The 15,657-nt window shown below is 60.5% G+C and overlaps 1 protein-coding gene across 5 annotated transcripts in view; it reads left to right on the top strand.

The window, feature by feature from the left end:
• Positions 1-15,657, top strand: part of RBM23 (RNA binding motif protein 23) — a 33,385-nt gene that overhangs the window by 15,189 nt on the left and 2,539 nt on the right. For 4 of the 5 annotated variants that reach the window (XM_071801394.1, XM_071801395.1, XM_071801397.1 and 1 more), the window contains 5 exons: positions 2,887-3,039; positions 4,594-4,731; positions 8,240-8,305; positions 11,323-11,515; positions 14,806-14,901. In XM_071801394.1, the coding sequence (XP_071657495.1) occupies positions 2,887-3,039; positions 4,594-4,731; positions 8,240-8,305; positions 11,323-11,515; positions 14,806-14,901 (646 nt within the window). The remainder of the gene's footprint in view (positions 1-2,886; positions 3,040-4,593; positions 4,732-8,239; positions 8,306-11,322; positions 11,516-14,805; positions 14,902-15,657) is intronic. The other variant, XM_071801398.1, reaches the window with a different exon arrangement.

Below are 15,657 nucleotides of genomic sequence, written 5' to 3' on the forward strand. Positions count from 1 at the left end.
CAACCCAACCCAATGCCCCCCAACCCAACCCATTGACCCCCAACCCAACCCATTGACCCCCAACCCAACCCATTGACCCCCAACTCAACCCAATGACCCCCAACCCAACCCATTGACCCCCAACCCAACCCAATGACCCCCAACCCAACCCATTGACCCCCAACCCAACCCAATGACCCCCAACCCAACCCATTGACCCCCAACCCAACCCATTGACCCCCAACCCAACCCATTGAACCCCAACCCAACCCATTGACCCCCAACCCAACCCATTGACCCCCAACCCAACCCATTGAACCCCAACCCAACCCATTGACCCCCAACTCAACCCATTGACCCCCAACCCAACCCATTGACCCCCAACCCAACCCATTGACCCCCAACCCAACCCAATGACCCCCAACCCAACCCATTGACCCCAACCCAACCCATTGACCCCCAACCCAACCCAATGCCCCCCAACCCAACCCAATGACCCCCAACCCAACCCATTGACCCCCAACCCAACCCATTGACCCCCAACCCAACCCAATGACCCCCAACCCAACCCATTGACCCCCAACCCAACCCAATGACCCCGAACCCAACCCAATGACCCCCAACCCAACCCAATGACCCCCAACCCAACCCATTGACCCCCAACCCAACCCATTGACCCCCAACCCAACCCAATGACCCCCAACCCAACCCATTGACCCCCAACCCAACCCATTGACCCCCAACCCAACCCATTGACCCCCAACTCAACCCATTGACCCCCAACCCAACCCAATGACCCCCAACCCAACCCATTGACCCCCAACCCAACCCATTGACCCCCAACCCAACCCAATGACCCCCAACCCAACCCATTGACCCCCAACCCAACCCATTGACCCCCAACCCAACCCAATGACCCCCAACCCAACCCATTGACCCCCAACCCAACCCAATGACCCCCAACCCAACCCATTGACCCCCAACCCAACCCATTGACCCCCAACCCAACCCATTGAACCCCAACCCAACCCATTGACCCCCAACCCAACCCATTGACCCCCAACCCAACCCATTGAACCCCAACCCAACCCATTGACCCCCAACTCAACCCATTGACCCCCAACCCAACCCATTGACCCCCAACCCAACCCATTGACCCCCAACCCAACCCAATGACCCCCAACCCAACCCATTGACCCCAACCCAACCCATTGACCCCCAACCCAACCCAATGCCCCCCAACCCAACCCAATGACCCCCAACCCAACCCATTGACCCCCAACCCAACCCATTGACCCCCAACCCAACCCAATGACCCCCAACCCAACCCATTGACCCCCAACCCAACCCAATGACCCCGAACCCAACCCAATGACCCCCAACCCAACCCAATGACCCCCAACCCAACCCATTGACCCCCAACCCAACCCATTGACCCCCAACCCAACCCAATGACCCCCAACCCAACCCATTGACCCCCAACCCAACCCATTGACCCCCAACCCAACCCATTGACCCCCAACTCAACCCAATGCCCCCCAACCCAACCCATTGACCCCCAACCCAACCCATTGACCCCCAACCCAACCCAATGACCCCAACCCAACCCAATGACCCCAACCCAACCCATTGACCCCCAACCCAACCCAATGACCCCAACCCAACCCAATGACCCCAACCCAACCCATTGACCCCCAACCCAACCCATTGACCCCCAACCCAACCCATTGACCCCCAACCCAACCCATTGACCCCCAACCCAACCCATTGACCCCCAACCCAACCCAATGCCCCCCAACCCAACCCATTGACCCCCAACCCAACCCAATGACCCCCAACCCAACCCATTGCCCCCCAACCCAACCCATTGACCCCCAACCCAACCCAATGACCCCCAACCCAACCCATTGACCCCCAACCCAACCCAATGACCCCCAACCCAACCCATTGACCCCCAACCCAACCCAATGCCCCCCAACCCAACCCAATGCCCCCCAACCCAACCCATTGACCCCCAACCCAACCCATTGACCCCCAACCCAACCCATTGACCCCCAACCCAACCCAATGACCCCCAACCCAACCCATTGACCCCCAACCCAACCCAATGACCCCCAACCCAACCCATTGACCCCCAACCCAACCCAATGACCCCCAACCCAACCCATTGACCCCCAACCCAACCCATTGACCCCCAACCCAACCCATTGAACCCCAACCCAACCCATTGACCCCCAACCCAACCCATTGACCCCCAACCCAACCCATTGAACCCCAACCCAACCCATTGACCCCCAACTCAACCCATTGACCCCCAACCCAACCCATTGACCCCCAACCCAACCCATTGACCCCCAACCCAACCCAATGCCCCCCAACCCAACCCAATGACCCCCAACCCAACCCATTGACCCCCAACCCAACCCAATGACCCCCAACCCAACCCATTGACCCCCAACCCAACCCAATGACCCCCAACCCAACCCAATGACCCCCAACCCAACCCAATGCCCCCCAACCCAACCCATTGCCCCCCAACCCAACCCAATGACCCCCAACCCAACCCAATGACCCCCAACCCAACCCAATGACCCCCAACCCAACCCAATGCCCCCCAACCCAACCCAATGACCCCAACCCAACCCATTGACCCAACCCAATGACCCCCAACCCAACCCATTGACCCCAACCCAACCCATTGACCCCCAACCCAACCCAATGACCCCCAACCCAACCCATTGACCCCCAACCCAACCCAATGACCCAACCCATGCCCCCCAACCCAACCCATTGACCCCCAACCCAACCCATTGACCCCCAACCCAACCCAACAACCCAACCCCACAGCTCCACCCCCACCCCATAGGGGCCAGCCCAGCCCCATAGCTCTGCCCCACACGTCCCCAGGTCCGCGACGTGCGCATCATCTCCGACCGCAACTCGCGCCGCTCCAAGGGCATCGCCTACGTGGAGTTCTGCGACATCCAATCGGTGCCCTTGGCCATAGGGCTGACCGGCCAACGCCTCTTGGGGGTCCCCATCATCGTGCAGGCCTCGCAGGTCTGGGGGGAGATGTGGGGCAGCCGGGGGGCCCCGTTCGGGGGGGGGCCGGGGGGAGTTGTGGGGCTGGGGAGGCCGTAGGGGGCGTCTCAGGGGGGTTGGGGGAACCGTAGGGGGCGGCTGTGGGGGTTCTGGGGGTGGTTATGGGGTCTGTGGGGGTCTATGGGTTCCTATTGGGCTTTATGGTCTCTATGGGTCTCTATGGGTCGCTATGGGTCTCTATGGGTCACTATGGGTCGCTATGGGTCTCTATGGGTTTCTATGGGTGCCTATAGGTCTCTATGGGTGTCTGTGGGTCCCTACGGGTTCCTATGGGTCTCTATGGGTCTCTGGGTCTCTATGGGTCTCTATGGGTCCCTATGGGTCTCTATGGGTCTCTATGGGTCCCTATGGGTTTCTATGGGTACTTATGGGTCTATGGGGTCTCTATGGGTCTCTATGGCTCTCTATGGGTCCCTATGGGTCTCTATGGTTGTCTATGGGTCTATGGGGTCTCTATGGGTCTCTATGGGTCTCTGTGGTCCCTATGGGTCTCTATGGGTCCTTACGGTTTCTGTGGGTCTCTATGGGTCCCTATGGGTCTCTATGGCTCTTTATGGGTCCCTATGGGTGTGTATGGGTACCTATGGGTCTATGGGTCTACGGGGTCTCTATGGGTCTCTATGGGTCTCTGTGGTCTCTATGGGTCTCTATGGGTCTCTGTGGTCTCTATGGGTCTCTATGGGTCCCTATGGGTCTGTATGGCTTCCTATGGGTCTCTATGGTTCCTATGGGTCTCTGTGGGTCTCTATGGTCTCTATGGTCTCTGTTGGTTCCTATGGGTTCTTATGGGTCTCTATGGATCCCTATGGTTTCTATGGGTCCCTATGGCTCTCTGGGTCTCTATGGCTCTCTATGGGTCTCTGTGGGTCTCTATGGGTCTATATGGTTCCTATGGGTCCCTATGGGTCTCTATGGGTCTCTGTGGTCCCTATGGGTCTCTCTGGGTCTCTATGCTCTTTATGGTCTCTATGGGTCCCTATGGGTTCCTATGGGTCCCTATGGGTCTCTATGGCTCTCTGGGTCTCTGTGGCTCCCTATGGGTCTCTGTGGCTCCCTATGGGTCCCTATGGGTCTGTATGGGTCTCCATGGTCTCTATGCGTCCCTATGGGTCTCTATGGCTTCCTATGGGTCTCTATGGGTCTCTGTGGGTCTCTATGGCTCCGTATGGGTCTCCATGGTGTCTATGGGTCCCTATGGGTCTCTATGGTCTCTATTGGTTCTTATGGGTTGTTATGGGTCTCTATGGTCCCTATGGGTCTCTATGGGTCCCTATGGGTTCCTATGGGTCTCTATGGGTCTCTATAGCTCCATATGGGTCTCTATGGTCTCTATGGCTTCCTATGGCTGCTTATGGCTCTCTATGGTCTCTCCGTGGATCTCAATGGGTTCCTATGGGTCTCTATGGGTCTCTATGCATTTCTCTTGGTCTCTGTGGGTCCCTATTGGTTTCTATGGGTCCCTATGGGTCTCTATGGGTCCCTATGGGTCTCCTGACCCCCACGTCCCCATAGGCCGAGAAGAACCGCCTGGCCGCCATGGCCAACAACCTGCAGAAGGGCTCGGGGGGCCCCATGCGGCTCTACGTGGGCTCCCTGCACTGCAACATCACCAAGGAGATGCTGCGCGGCATCTTCGAGCCCTTCGGGAAGGTGGCGCTATGGGGCGGGGGCGCTATGGGGCAGTGGGGGGGTCAATGGGTTGAGTTATGGGGCGTTGGGTTGAGTTGGGGGGCGTTGGGTTGAGTTGGGGGGCGTTGGGTTGAGTTGGGGTCAATGGGTTGGGTTGGGGGTCAATGGGTTGGGTTGGGGGTCAATGGGTTGGGTTGGGGTCAATGGGTTGGGTTGGGGGTCATTGGGTTGGGTTGGGGGTCAATGGGTTGGGTTGGGGGGCATTGGGTTGGGTTGGGGGTCATTGGGTTGGGTTGGGGGTCATTGGGTTGGGTTGGGGGTCATTGGGTTGGGTTGGGGGTCAATGGGTTGGGTTGGGGGTCAATGGGTTGGGTTGGGGGTCATTGGGTTGGGTTGGGGGTCATTGGGTTGGGTTGGGGGTCATTGGGTTGGGTTGGGGTCAATGGGTTGGGTTGGGGGTCAATGGGTTGGGTTGGGGGTCAATGGGTTGGGTTGGGGGGCATTGGGTTGGGTTGGGGGGCATTGGGTTGGGTTGGGGGTCAATGGGTTGGGTTGGGGTCAATGGGTTGGGTTGGGGGTCAATGGGTTGGGTTGGGGGTCATTGGGTTGGGTTGGGGGTCAATGGGTTGGGTTGGGGGTCAATGGGTTGGTTGGGGGTCATTGGGTTGGGTTGGGGGTCAATGGGTTGGGTTGGGGGTCATTGGGTTGGGTTGGGGGTCAATGGGTTGGGTTGGGGGTCAATGGGTTGGGTTGGGGTCAATGGGTTGGGTTGGGGGTCATTGGGTTGGGTTGGGGGTCAATGGGTTGGGTTGGGGGTCAATGGGTTGGGTTGGGGTCAATGGGTTGGGTTGGGGGTCATTGGGTTGGGTTGGGGGTCATTGGGTTGGGTTGGGGGTCAATGGGTTGGGTTGGGGGTCAATGGGTTGGGTTGGGGGTCATTGGGTTGGGTTGGGGTCAATGGGTTGGGTTGGGGGTCATTGGGTTGGGTTGGGGGTCAATGGGTTGGGTTGGGGTCAATGGGTTGGGTTGGGGGTCAATGGGTTGGGTTGGGGGTCATTGGGTTGGGTTCGGGGTCATTGGGTTGGGTTGGGGGTCAATGGGTTGAGTTGGGGGTCAATGGGTTGGGTTGGGGGTCAATGGGTTGGGTTGGGGGTCATTGGGTTGAGTTGGGGGTCGTTGGGTTGGGTTGGGGGTCATTGGGTTGGGTTGGGGGTCATTGGGTTGGGTTGGGGGTCAATGGGTTGGGTTGGGGGTCATTGGGTTGGGTTGGGGGTCAATGGGTTGGGTTGGGGGTCATTGGGTTGGGTTGGGGGTCAATGGGTTGGGTTGGGGGTCAATGGGTTGGGTTGGGGGTCGTTGGGTTGGGTTGGGGGTCATTGGGTTGGGTTGGGGGTCATTGGGTTGGGTTGGGGGTCATTGGGTTGGGTTGGGGGTCAATGGGTTGGGTTGGGGGTCATTGGGTTGGGTTGGGGGTCAATGGGTTGGGTTGGGGGTCATTGGGTTGGGTTGGGGGTCAATGGGTTGGGTTGGGGGTCAATGGGTTGGGTTGGGGGTCGTTGGGTTGGGTTGGGGGTCATTGGGTTGGGTTGGGGGTCATTGGGTTGGGTTGGGGGTCAATGGGTTGGGTTGGGGGTCATTGGGTTGGGTTGGGGGTCAATGGGTTGGGTTGGGGGTCATTGGGTTGGGTTGGGGGTCAATGGGTTGGGTTGGGGGTCAATGGGTTGGGTTGGGGGTCGTTGGGTTGGGTTGGGGGTCATTGGGTTGGGTTGGGGGTCATTGGGTTGGGTTGGGGGTCAATGGGTTGGGTTGGGGGTCATTGGGTTGGGTTGGGGGTCAATGGGTTGGGTTGGGGGTCATTGGGTTGGGTTGGGGGTCAATGGGGTCTTGGGGACCCATTGGGGACCCTTGGGGACATTGGGGACCCCCCTGGGTTCATTGGGGACCCCATTGCGTCTCGGGGACCCTTGGGGACATTGGGGACCCCCTGGGTTCATTGGGGACCCTTGGGGACATTGGGGACCCCCCTGGGGACATTGGGGACCCCATTGGGTCTTGGGGACATTGGGGACCCCCTGGGTTCATTGGGGACCATTGGGGACCCCCCAGGGGACCCTTGGGGACATTGGGGACCCCTGGGGACATTGGGGACCCCCCTGGGGACCCTTGGGGACATTGGGGACCCCCTGGGGACATTGGGGACCCCCTGGGGACCCTTGGGGACATTGGGGACCCCCTGGGGACATTGGGGACCCCCCAGGGGACCCTTGGGGACATTGGGGACCCCTGGGGACATTGGGGACCCCCCTGGGGACCCTTGGGGACATTGGGGACCCCCCAGGGGACATTGGGGACCCCCCAGGGGACCCTTGGGGACATTGGGGACCCCCCTGGGGACTTTGGGGACCCCCCTGGGGACCCTTGGGGACATTGGGGACCCCCTGGGTTCATTGGGGACCATTGGGGACCCCCCAGGGGACCCTTGGGGACATTGGGGACCCCTGGGGACATTGGGGACCCCCCTGGGGACCCTTGGGGACATTGGGGACCCCCTGGGGACATTGGGGACCCCCTGGGGACCCTTGGGGACATTGGGGACCCCCTGGGGACATTGGGGACCCCCCAGGGGACCCTTGGGGACATTGGGGACCCCTGGGGACATTGGGGACCCCCCTGGGGACCCTTGGGGACATTGGGGACCCCCCAGGGGACATTGGGGACCCCCCAGGGGACCCTTGGGGACATTGGGGACCCCCCTGGGGACTTTGGGGACCCCCCTGGGGACCCTTGGGGACATTGGGGACCCCTGGGGACATTGGGGACCCCCCTGGGGACCCTTGGGGACATTGGGGACCCCCTGGGGACTTTGGGGACCCCCCTGGGGACCCTTGGGGACATTGGGGACCCCCTGGGGACATTGGGGACCCCCCAGGGGACCCTTGGGGACATTGGGGACCCCTGGGGACATTGGGGACCCCCCTGGGGACCCTTGGGGACATTGGGGACCCCCTGGGTTCATTGGGGACCCCCCTGGGGACCCTTGGGGACATTGGGGACCCCCTGGGTTCATTGGGGACCCCCCAGGGGACCCTTGGGGACATTGGGGACCCCTGGGGACATTGGGGACCCCCCTGGGGACCCTTGGGGACATTGGGGACCCCCTGGGTTCATTGGGGACCCCCCTGGGGACCCTTGGGGACATTGGGGACCCCCTGGGGACATTGGGGACCCCCCTGGGGACCCTTGGGGACATTGGGGACCCCCTGGGGACATTGGGGACCCCCCTGGGGACCCTTGGGGACATTGGGGACCCCCTGGGGACATTGGGGACCCCCCTGGGGACCCTTGGGGACATTGGGGACCCCCTGGGGACATTGGGGACCCCCCTGGGGACCCTTGGGGACATTGGGGACCCCCTGGGGACATTGGGGACCCCCCTGGGGACCCTTGGGGACATTGGGGACCCCCTGGGGACATTGGGGACCCCCCAGGGGACCCTTGGGGACCCCGATGTCCCCATTGTCCCCCCCAGATCGACAGCATCGTGCTGATGAGGGACCCGGACACCGGGCAGTCCAAGGGCTACGGCTTCATCACCGTGAGTGCTTACTGGTTCATACTGGTTTATACTGGTTTGTACTGGTTTGTACTGGTTTGTACTGGTTTATACTGGTATTGGTCCGTACTGGTCCCTACTGGCCCATACCGGTCTATACTGGTCCATACTGGGCCATACTGGGCCGTACCGGTCCATACTGGGCCATACTGGTTTATACTGGTCTATACTGGTTTATACTGGTTTATACTGGTTTGGCTCGGGGGGGGTTGGGGGGACCCATTTGGGCTCCGAAAAGCCCTAAAAAGGCCTCCTAAGCCCCATACTGGGCCATACTGGTTTATACTGGTCTATACTGGTTTATACTGGTCTATACTGGTTTATACTGGTTTATGCTGGTTTGGCTCTGGGGGTGTTGGGGGGACCCCTAGGGACCCATTTGGGCTCTAGTGACCCATACTGGTCCATACTGGTCCATACTGGTCTATACTGGTTCATACTGGTATTGGTTGCTATGGGTCCATAGTGACCCATACTGGTCCCTAGTGACCTCTAGTGACCCATACTGGTCCGTACTGGTCCATACTGGTCCATACTGGTCCATACTGGTATTGGTCCCTATGGGTCCATAGTGGTCCATAGTGACCTCTAGTGACCCATACTGGTCCCTACTGGCCCATACTGGTCCATACTGGTCCATACTGGTCTATACTGGTTCATACTGGTATTGGTTGCTATGGGTCCATAGTGACCCATACTGGTCCCTAGTGACCTCTAGTGACCCATACTGGTCCGTACTGGTCCATACTGGTCCATACTGGTCCATACTGGTATTGGTCCCTATGGGTCCATAGTGGTCCATAGTGACCTCTAGTGACCCATACTGGTCCCTACTGGCCCATACTGGTCCATACTGGTCCATACTGGTCCATACTGGTCCATACTGGTATTGGTCCCTATGGGTCCCTAGCGCCCCATAGCGCCCTCTAGTGCCCCATACTGGTCCATACTGGTCCATAGTGACCTCTAGTGACTCATACTGGTCCGTACTGGTCCATACTGGTCCATACTGGTGCATACTGGTATTGGTCCCTATGGGTCCATAGTGGTCCATAGTGACCTCTAGTGACCCATACTGGTCCATAGTGACCTCTAGTGACCCATACTGGTCCATACTGGTCCATACTGGTCCATACTGGTCCATACTGGTCCATACTGGTATGGGTCCCTAGTGACCCATAGTGCCCCATACTGGTCCGTACTGGTCCATAGTGGCCTCTAGTGACCCATACTGGTCCATACTGGCCCATACTGGCCCATACTGGTCCATACTGGTCTATACTGGTTCATACTGGTATGGGTCCCTATGGGTCCATAGTGGTCCATAGTGACCTCTAGTGACCCATACTGGTCCATACTGGTCCATACTGGTCCATACTGGTCCATACTGGTATTGCTCCCTATGGGTCCCTAGCGCCCCATAGCGCCCTCTAGCGCCCCATACTGGTCCATACTGGTCTCTAGTGACCTCTAGTGACCCATACTGGTCCATACTGGTCCATACTGGTCTATACTGGTCCATACTGGTCTATACTGGTCCATACTGGTTCATACTGGTGTGGGTCCCTAGTGACCCATAGTGCCCCATACTGGTCCATACTGGTCCATAGTGACCTCTAGCGACCCATACTGGTCCATACTGGTCCATACTGGTCCATACTGGTATGGGTCCCTAGTGACCCGTAGTGCCCCATACTGGTCTCTAGTGACCTCTAGTGACCCATACTGGTCCATACTGGTCCATAGTGACCCATACTGGTCCATACTGGTCCATACTGGTCCATACTGGTCCATACTGGTCCATACTGGTCCATACTGGTATGGGTCCCTAGTGACCCATAGTGCCCCATACTGGTCCGTACTGGTCCATAGTGGCCTCTAGTGACCCATACTGGTCCATACTGGCCCATACTGGCCCATACTGGTCCATACTGGTCTATACTGGTTCATACTGGTATGGGTCCCTATGGGTCCATAGTGGTCCATAGTGACCTCTAGTGACTCATACTGGTCCATACTGGTCCATACTGGTCCATACTGGTCCATACTGGTATTGCTCCCTATGGGTCCCTAGCGCCCCATAGCGCCCTCTAGTGCCCCATACTGGTCCATACTGGTCCATAGTGACCTCTAGTGACCCATACTGGTCCATACTGGTCCATACTGGTTCATACTGGTATGGGTCCCTATGGGTCCATAGTGGTTCATAATGACCTATACTGGTCCCTAGTGACCTCTAGTGACCCATACTGGTCCATACTGGTCCATACTGGTCCATACTGGTATGGGTCCCTAGTGACCCGTAGTGCCCCATACTGGTCTCTAGTGACCTCTAGTGACCCATACTGGCCCATACTGGCCCATACTGGCCCATACTGGTCCATACTGGTCCATACTGGTATTGGTCCCTATGGGTCCATAGTGGTCCATACTGACCTATACTGGTCCCTAGTGACCTCTAGTGACCCATACTGGTCCATACTGGTCCATACTGGTCCATACTGGTCCATACTGGTATGGGTCCCTAGTGACCCGTAGTGCCCCATACTGGTCTCTAGTGACCTCTAGTGACCCATACTGGCCCATACTGGCCCATACTGGCCCACACTGGTCCATACTGGTCCATACTGGTCCATACTGGTATGGGTCCCTAGTGACCCGTAGTGCCCCATACTGGTCTCTAGTGACCTCTAGTGACCCATACTGGTCCATACTGGTCCATAGTGACCCATACTGGTCCATACTGGTCCATACTGGTCCATACTGGTCCATACTGGTATTGGTCCCTATGGGTCCATAGTGGTCCATAGTGACTTCTAGTGACCCATACTGGTCCATAGTGACCTCTAGTGACCCATACTGGCCCATACTGGCCCATACTGGTCCATACTGGTCCATACTGGTCCATACTGGTCCATACTGGTATTGCTCCCTATGGGTCCCTAGCGCCCCATAGCACCCCATACTGGTCCTTACTGGTCCCTCCTGGTCCGGCGCAGTTCTCGGAGGCCGAGTGCGCGCGCCGGGCGCTGGAGCAGCTCCACGGCTTCGAGCTGGCCGGGCGCCCCATGCGCGTGGGGCAGCTGAGCGAGCGCCCCGACGGCTCCAGCGACGTCGCCTTCCCCGAGGGCCCCGCCGAGGACCCCGAGCTGCCCGCCCCGCGCCTGCAGCTCATGGCCAAGCTGGCCGAGGGTGGGCAGCGCTATGGGGCGGGGCTTGGGGGGCGGCTGTGGGGCTGGGGTGGCCATGGGGGGCATCTAAGGGGGGTTGGAGGGACCATAGGGGGCGTCTATGGCGGGGTGGGGATGCATGGGGTGAGGTCTCTATGGGGTTCTATGGGGCTGGGGAGGCCATAGGGGGCGTCTATGGGGGGAGTTATGGGGCTGGGGACACATGGGGTGGGGTCTCTATGGGGTTCTATGGGGTTCTATGGGGCTGGGGTGGCCATAGGGGGCATCTATGGGGGGTTGGAGGGACCATAGGGGGCGTCTATGGGGGGTCCTGGGGGTGGTTATGGGGCTGGGGACCCCATAGGAGGTGTCTATGGGGGGAGTTAGGGGGCTGGGGAGGCCATAGGGGGCATCTATGGGGAGTTGTGGGGCATCTCAATGGGGTTCTATGGGGCTGGAGGGACCATAGGGGGCGTCTATGGGGGGTTGGGGACACATGGGGTGGGGTCTCTATGGGGTTCTATGGGGTTCTATGGGGCTGGGGAGGCCATAGGGGGCGTCTATGGGGGGAGTTATGGGGCTGGGGAGGCCATAGGGGGCATCTCAATGGGGTTGGAGGGACCATAGGGGGCGTCTATGGGGGGTTGGGGACGCATGGGGTGGGGTCTCTATGGGGTTCTATGGGGTTCTATGGGGCTGGGGAGGCTATAGGGGGTGTCTATGGGGGGAGTTATGGGGCTGGGGAGGCCATAGGGGGCGTCTATGGGGGGTTGGAGGCACCATAGGGGGCGTCTATGGGGGGTCCTGGGGGTGGTTATGGGGCTGGGGACCCCATAGGAGGCGTCTATGGGGGGAGTTATGGGGCTGGGGTGGCCATAGGGGGCATCTATGGGGAGTTGTGGGGCATCTCAATGGGGTTCTATGGGGCTGGAGGGACCATAGGGGGCGTCTATGGGGGGTTGGGGACACATGGGGTGGGGTCTCTATGGGGTTCTATGGGGCTGGGGAGGCCATAGGGGGCGTCTATGGGGGGAGTTATGGGGCTGGGGAGGCCATAGGGGGCATCTATGGGGAGCTATGGGGCATCTCAATGGGGTTCTATGGGGCTGGAGGGACCATAGGGGGCGTCTATGGGGGGTTGGGGACGCATGGGGTGGGGTCTCTATGGGGTTCTATGGGGTTCTATGGGGCTGGGGAGGCCATAGGGGGCGTCTATGGGGGGAGTTATGGGGCTGGGGTGGCCATAGGGGGCATCTATGGGGGGTTGGAGGAACCATGGGGGGCGTCTATGGGGGGTCCTGGGGGTGGTTATGGGGCTGGGGACCCCATAGGAGGTGTCTATGGGGGGAGTTATGGGGCTGGGGAGGCCATAGGGGGCATCTATGGGGAGTTGTGGGGCATCTCAATGGGGTTCTATGGGGCTGGAGGGACCATAGGGGGCGTCTATGGGGGGGTGGGGACGCATGGGGTGGGGTCTCTATGGGGTTCTATGGGGTTCTATGGGGCTGGGGAGGCCATAGGGGGCACTTGTGGGTCTTGGGGGTTGTGGGTTTGTGCCCCATAAGTTGTGGGCCCGCCCCCTAACTTAGGGGTCTGCTCCCTATCTGTGGGTCCTGGGGGTGGTTATGGGGCTGTGCCCCATAAGTTGTGGGTCTGCCCCCTAAGTTGTGGGTCCCGGGGGAACGTGTGGGGCCAGACCCATAACTTGTGGGTCCTGGGGGGTGGTTGTGGGGCTGTGCCCCCCAACTTGTGGGTCTGCCCCATAAGTTGTGGGTCTGCTCCCTAGCTTGTGGGTCTGCCCCATAACTTGTGGGTCTGCCCCCCAACTTGTGGCTCTGCCCCATAAGTTGTGGGTCTGCCCCCTAAGCTGTGGGTCCTGGGGGTGGTTATGGGTCTGTGCCCCATAAGTTGTGGCTCTGCCCCATAAGTTGTGGGTTTGTCCCCTAACTTGTGGGTCCTGGGGGGTGGTTGTGGATCTGTGCCCCATAACTTGTGGGTCCTGGGGGTGGTTATGGGTGTCTGCCCCATAAGTTGTGGGTCCGCCCCCTAACCCGTGGGTCCTGGGGGGTGGTTCTGGGTCTCTGCCCCCCAACTTGTGGGTCCACCCCATAACTTGTGGGTCTGCCCCATAACTTGTGGGTCCGCCCCCTAACTTGTGGGTCCTGGGGGTGGTTGTGGGTCTGTGCCCCCCAACTTGTGGGTCTGCCCCATAAGTTGTGGGTCTGCCCCCTAAGCTGTGGGTCCTGGGGGGTGGTTCTGGGTCTCTGCCCCCCAACTTGTGGGTCTGCCCCCTAACTTGTGGGTCTGCCCCATAAGTTGTGGGTCTCCCCCTAACTTGTGGGTCTGCCCCATAAGTTGTGGGTCTGCCCCCTAACTTGTGGGTCCTGGGGGGTGGTTGTGGATCTGTGCCCCATAACTTGTGGGTCCTGGGGTTGGTTATGGGTGTCTGCCCCATAAGTTGTGGGTCCGCCCCCTAAGCTGTGGGTCCTGGGGGGTGGTTCTGGCTCTCTGCCCCCCAACTTGTGGGTCCGCCCCCTAACTTGTGGGTCTGCCCCATAACTTGTGGGTCTGCCCCCCAACTTGTGGGTCTGCCCCATAAGTTGTGGGTCCGCCCCCTAACTTGTGGGTCCTGGGGGGTGGTTGTGGATCTGTGCCCCATAACTTGTGGGTCCTGGGGGTGGTTATGGGTGTCTGCCCCATAAGTTGTGGGTCCGCCCCCTAACCCGTGGGTCCTGGGGGGTGGTTGTGGGTCTGTGCCCCCCAACATGTGGCTCCGCCTCCTAACTTGTGGGTCTGCCCCATAACTTGTGGGTCTGCCCCATAAGTTGTGGGTCTGCCCCATAACTTGTGGATCTCCCCCTAACTTGTGGGCCCGCCCCCTAAGTTGTGGGTCCGCCCCCTAAGCTGTGGGTCCTGGGGGGTGGTTCTGGGTCTCTGCCCCCCAACTTGTGGGTCCACCCCCTAACTTGTGGGTCTGCCCCATAACTTGTGGATCTCCCCCTAACTTGTGGCTCTGCCCCATAAGTTGTGGGTCTGCCCCCTAACTTGTGGGTCCTGGGGGTGGTTATGGGTCTGTGCCCCATAAGTTGTGGGTCCGCCCCCTAAGCTGTGGGTCCTGGGGGGTGGTTCTGGGTCTCTGCCCCCCAACTTGTGGGTCCGCCCCCTAACTTGTGGGTCTGCCCCATAACTTGTGGGTCTGCCCCCTAACTTGTGGATCTCCCCCTAACTTGTGGGTCCTGGGGGTTGGTTCTGGGTCTCTGCCCCATAAGTTGTGGGTCCGCCCCCTAACTTGTGGGTCTGCCCCACACGCAGGCTCGGGGCTGCAGCTCCCCCCCCCGGCCCAGGCCGCTCTGCAGCTCAATGGGGCGGCGCTGCCACTTGGGGGGCTCAACCCGGCGGCCCTCAGCGGTACGGGGGGGGCGCTATGGGGCGCTATGGGGCTGGGGGGTGATGTGGGGTGGGGGGGTGATGTGGGGCTGGGGGGCCCTATGGGGCGCTATGGGGCCAATGGGGGTCGCTATGGGGCCAATGGGGGTCCCTATGGGGCTGGGGGGTGATGTGGGGCTGGGGGGCCCTATGGGGCGCTATGGGGCTGGGGGGCGCTATGGGGTCAATGGGGTGCTATGGGGCCAATGGGGGTCTCTATGGGGCTGGGGGGTGATGTGGGGCGCTATGGGGCTGGGGGGCACTATGGGGCCAATGGGGGTCCCTATGGGGCTGGGGGGCAATGTGGGGTTGGGGGATGCTATGGGGCCAGTGGGGGTCCCTATGGGGCTGGGGGGTTCTATGGGGCTGGGGGGCGATGTGGGGCTGGGGGGCCCTATGGGGCGCTATGGGGCCAGTGGGGGTCGCTATGGGGCTGGGGGGCCCTATGGGGCGCTATGGGGTGATATGGGACTGGGGGGCGCTATGGGGCCAATGGGGGTCCCTGTGGGGCTGGGAGGGGTCTCTATGGGGCTGGGGGGGCAATGGGGGGCGCTATGGGGCTGGGGGGCGCTATGGGGCCAATGGGGGTCCCTATGGGGCTGGGGGGCCCTATGGGGCACTATGGGGCGCTATGGGGTGATGTGGGGCTGGGGGTCGCTATGGGGCGCTATGGGGCTGGGGGGCGATGTGGGATTGGGGGGCGCTATGGGGCCAATGGGGGTCCCTATGGGGCTGGGG

The sequence above is a fragment of the Patagioenas fasciata genome, chromosome 38, assembly GCF_037038585.1.
Source record: "Patagioenas fasciata isolate bPatFas1 chromosome 38, bPatFas1.hap1, whole genome shotgun sequence".
NCBI classification, from domain to species: domain Eukaryota; kingdom Metazoa; phylum Chordata; class Aves; order Columbiformes; family Columbidae; genus Patagioenas; species Patagioenas fasciata.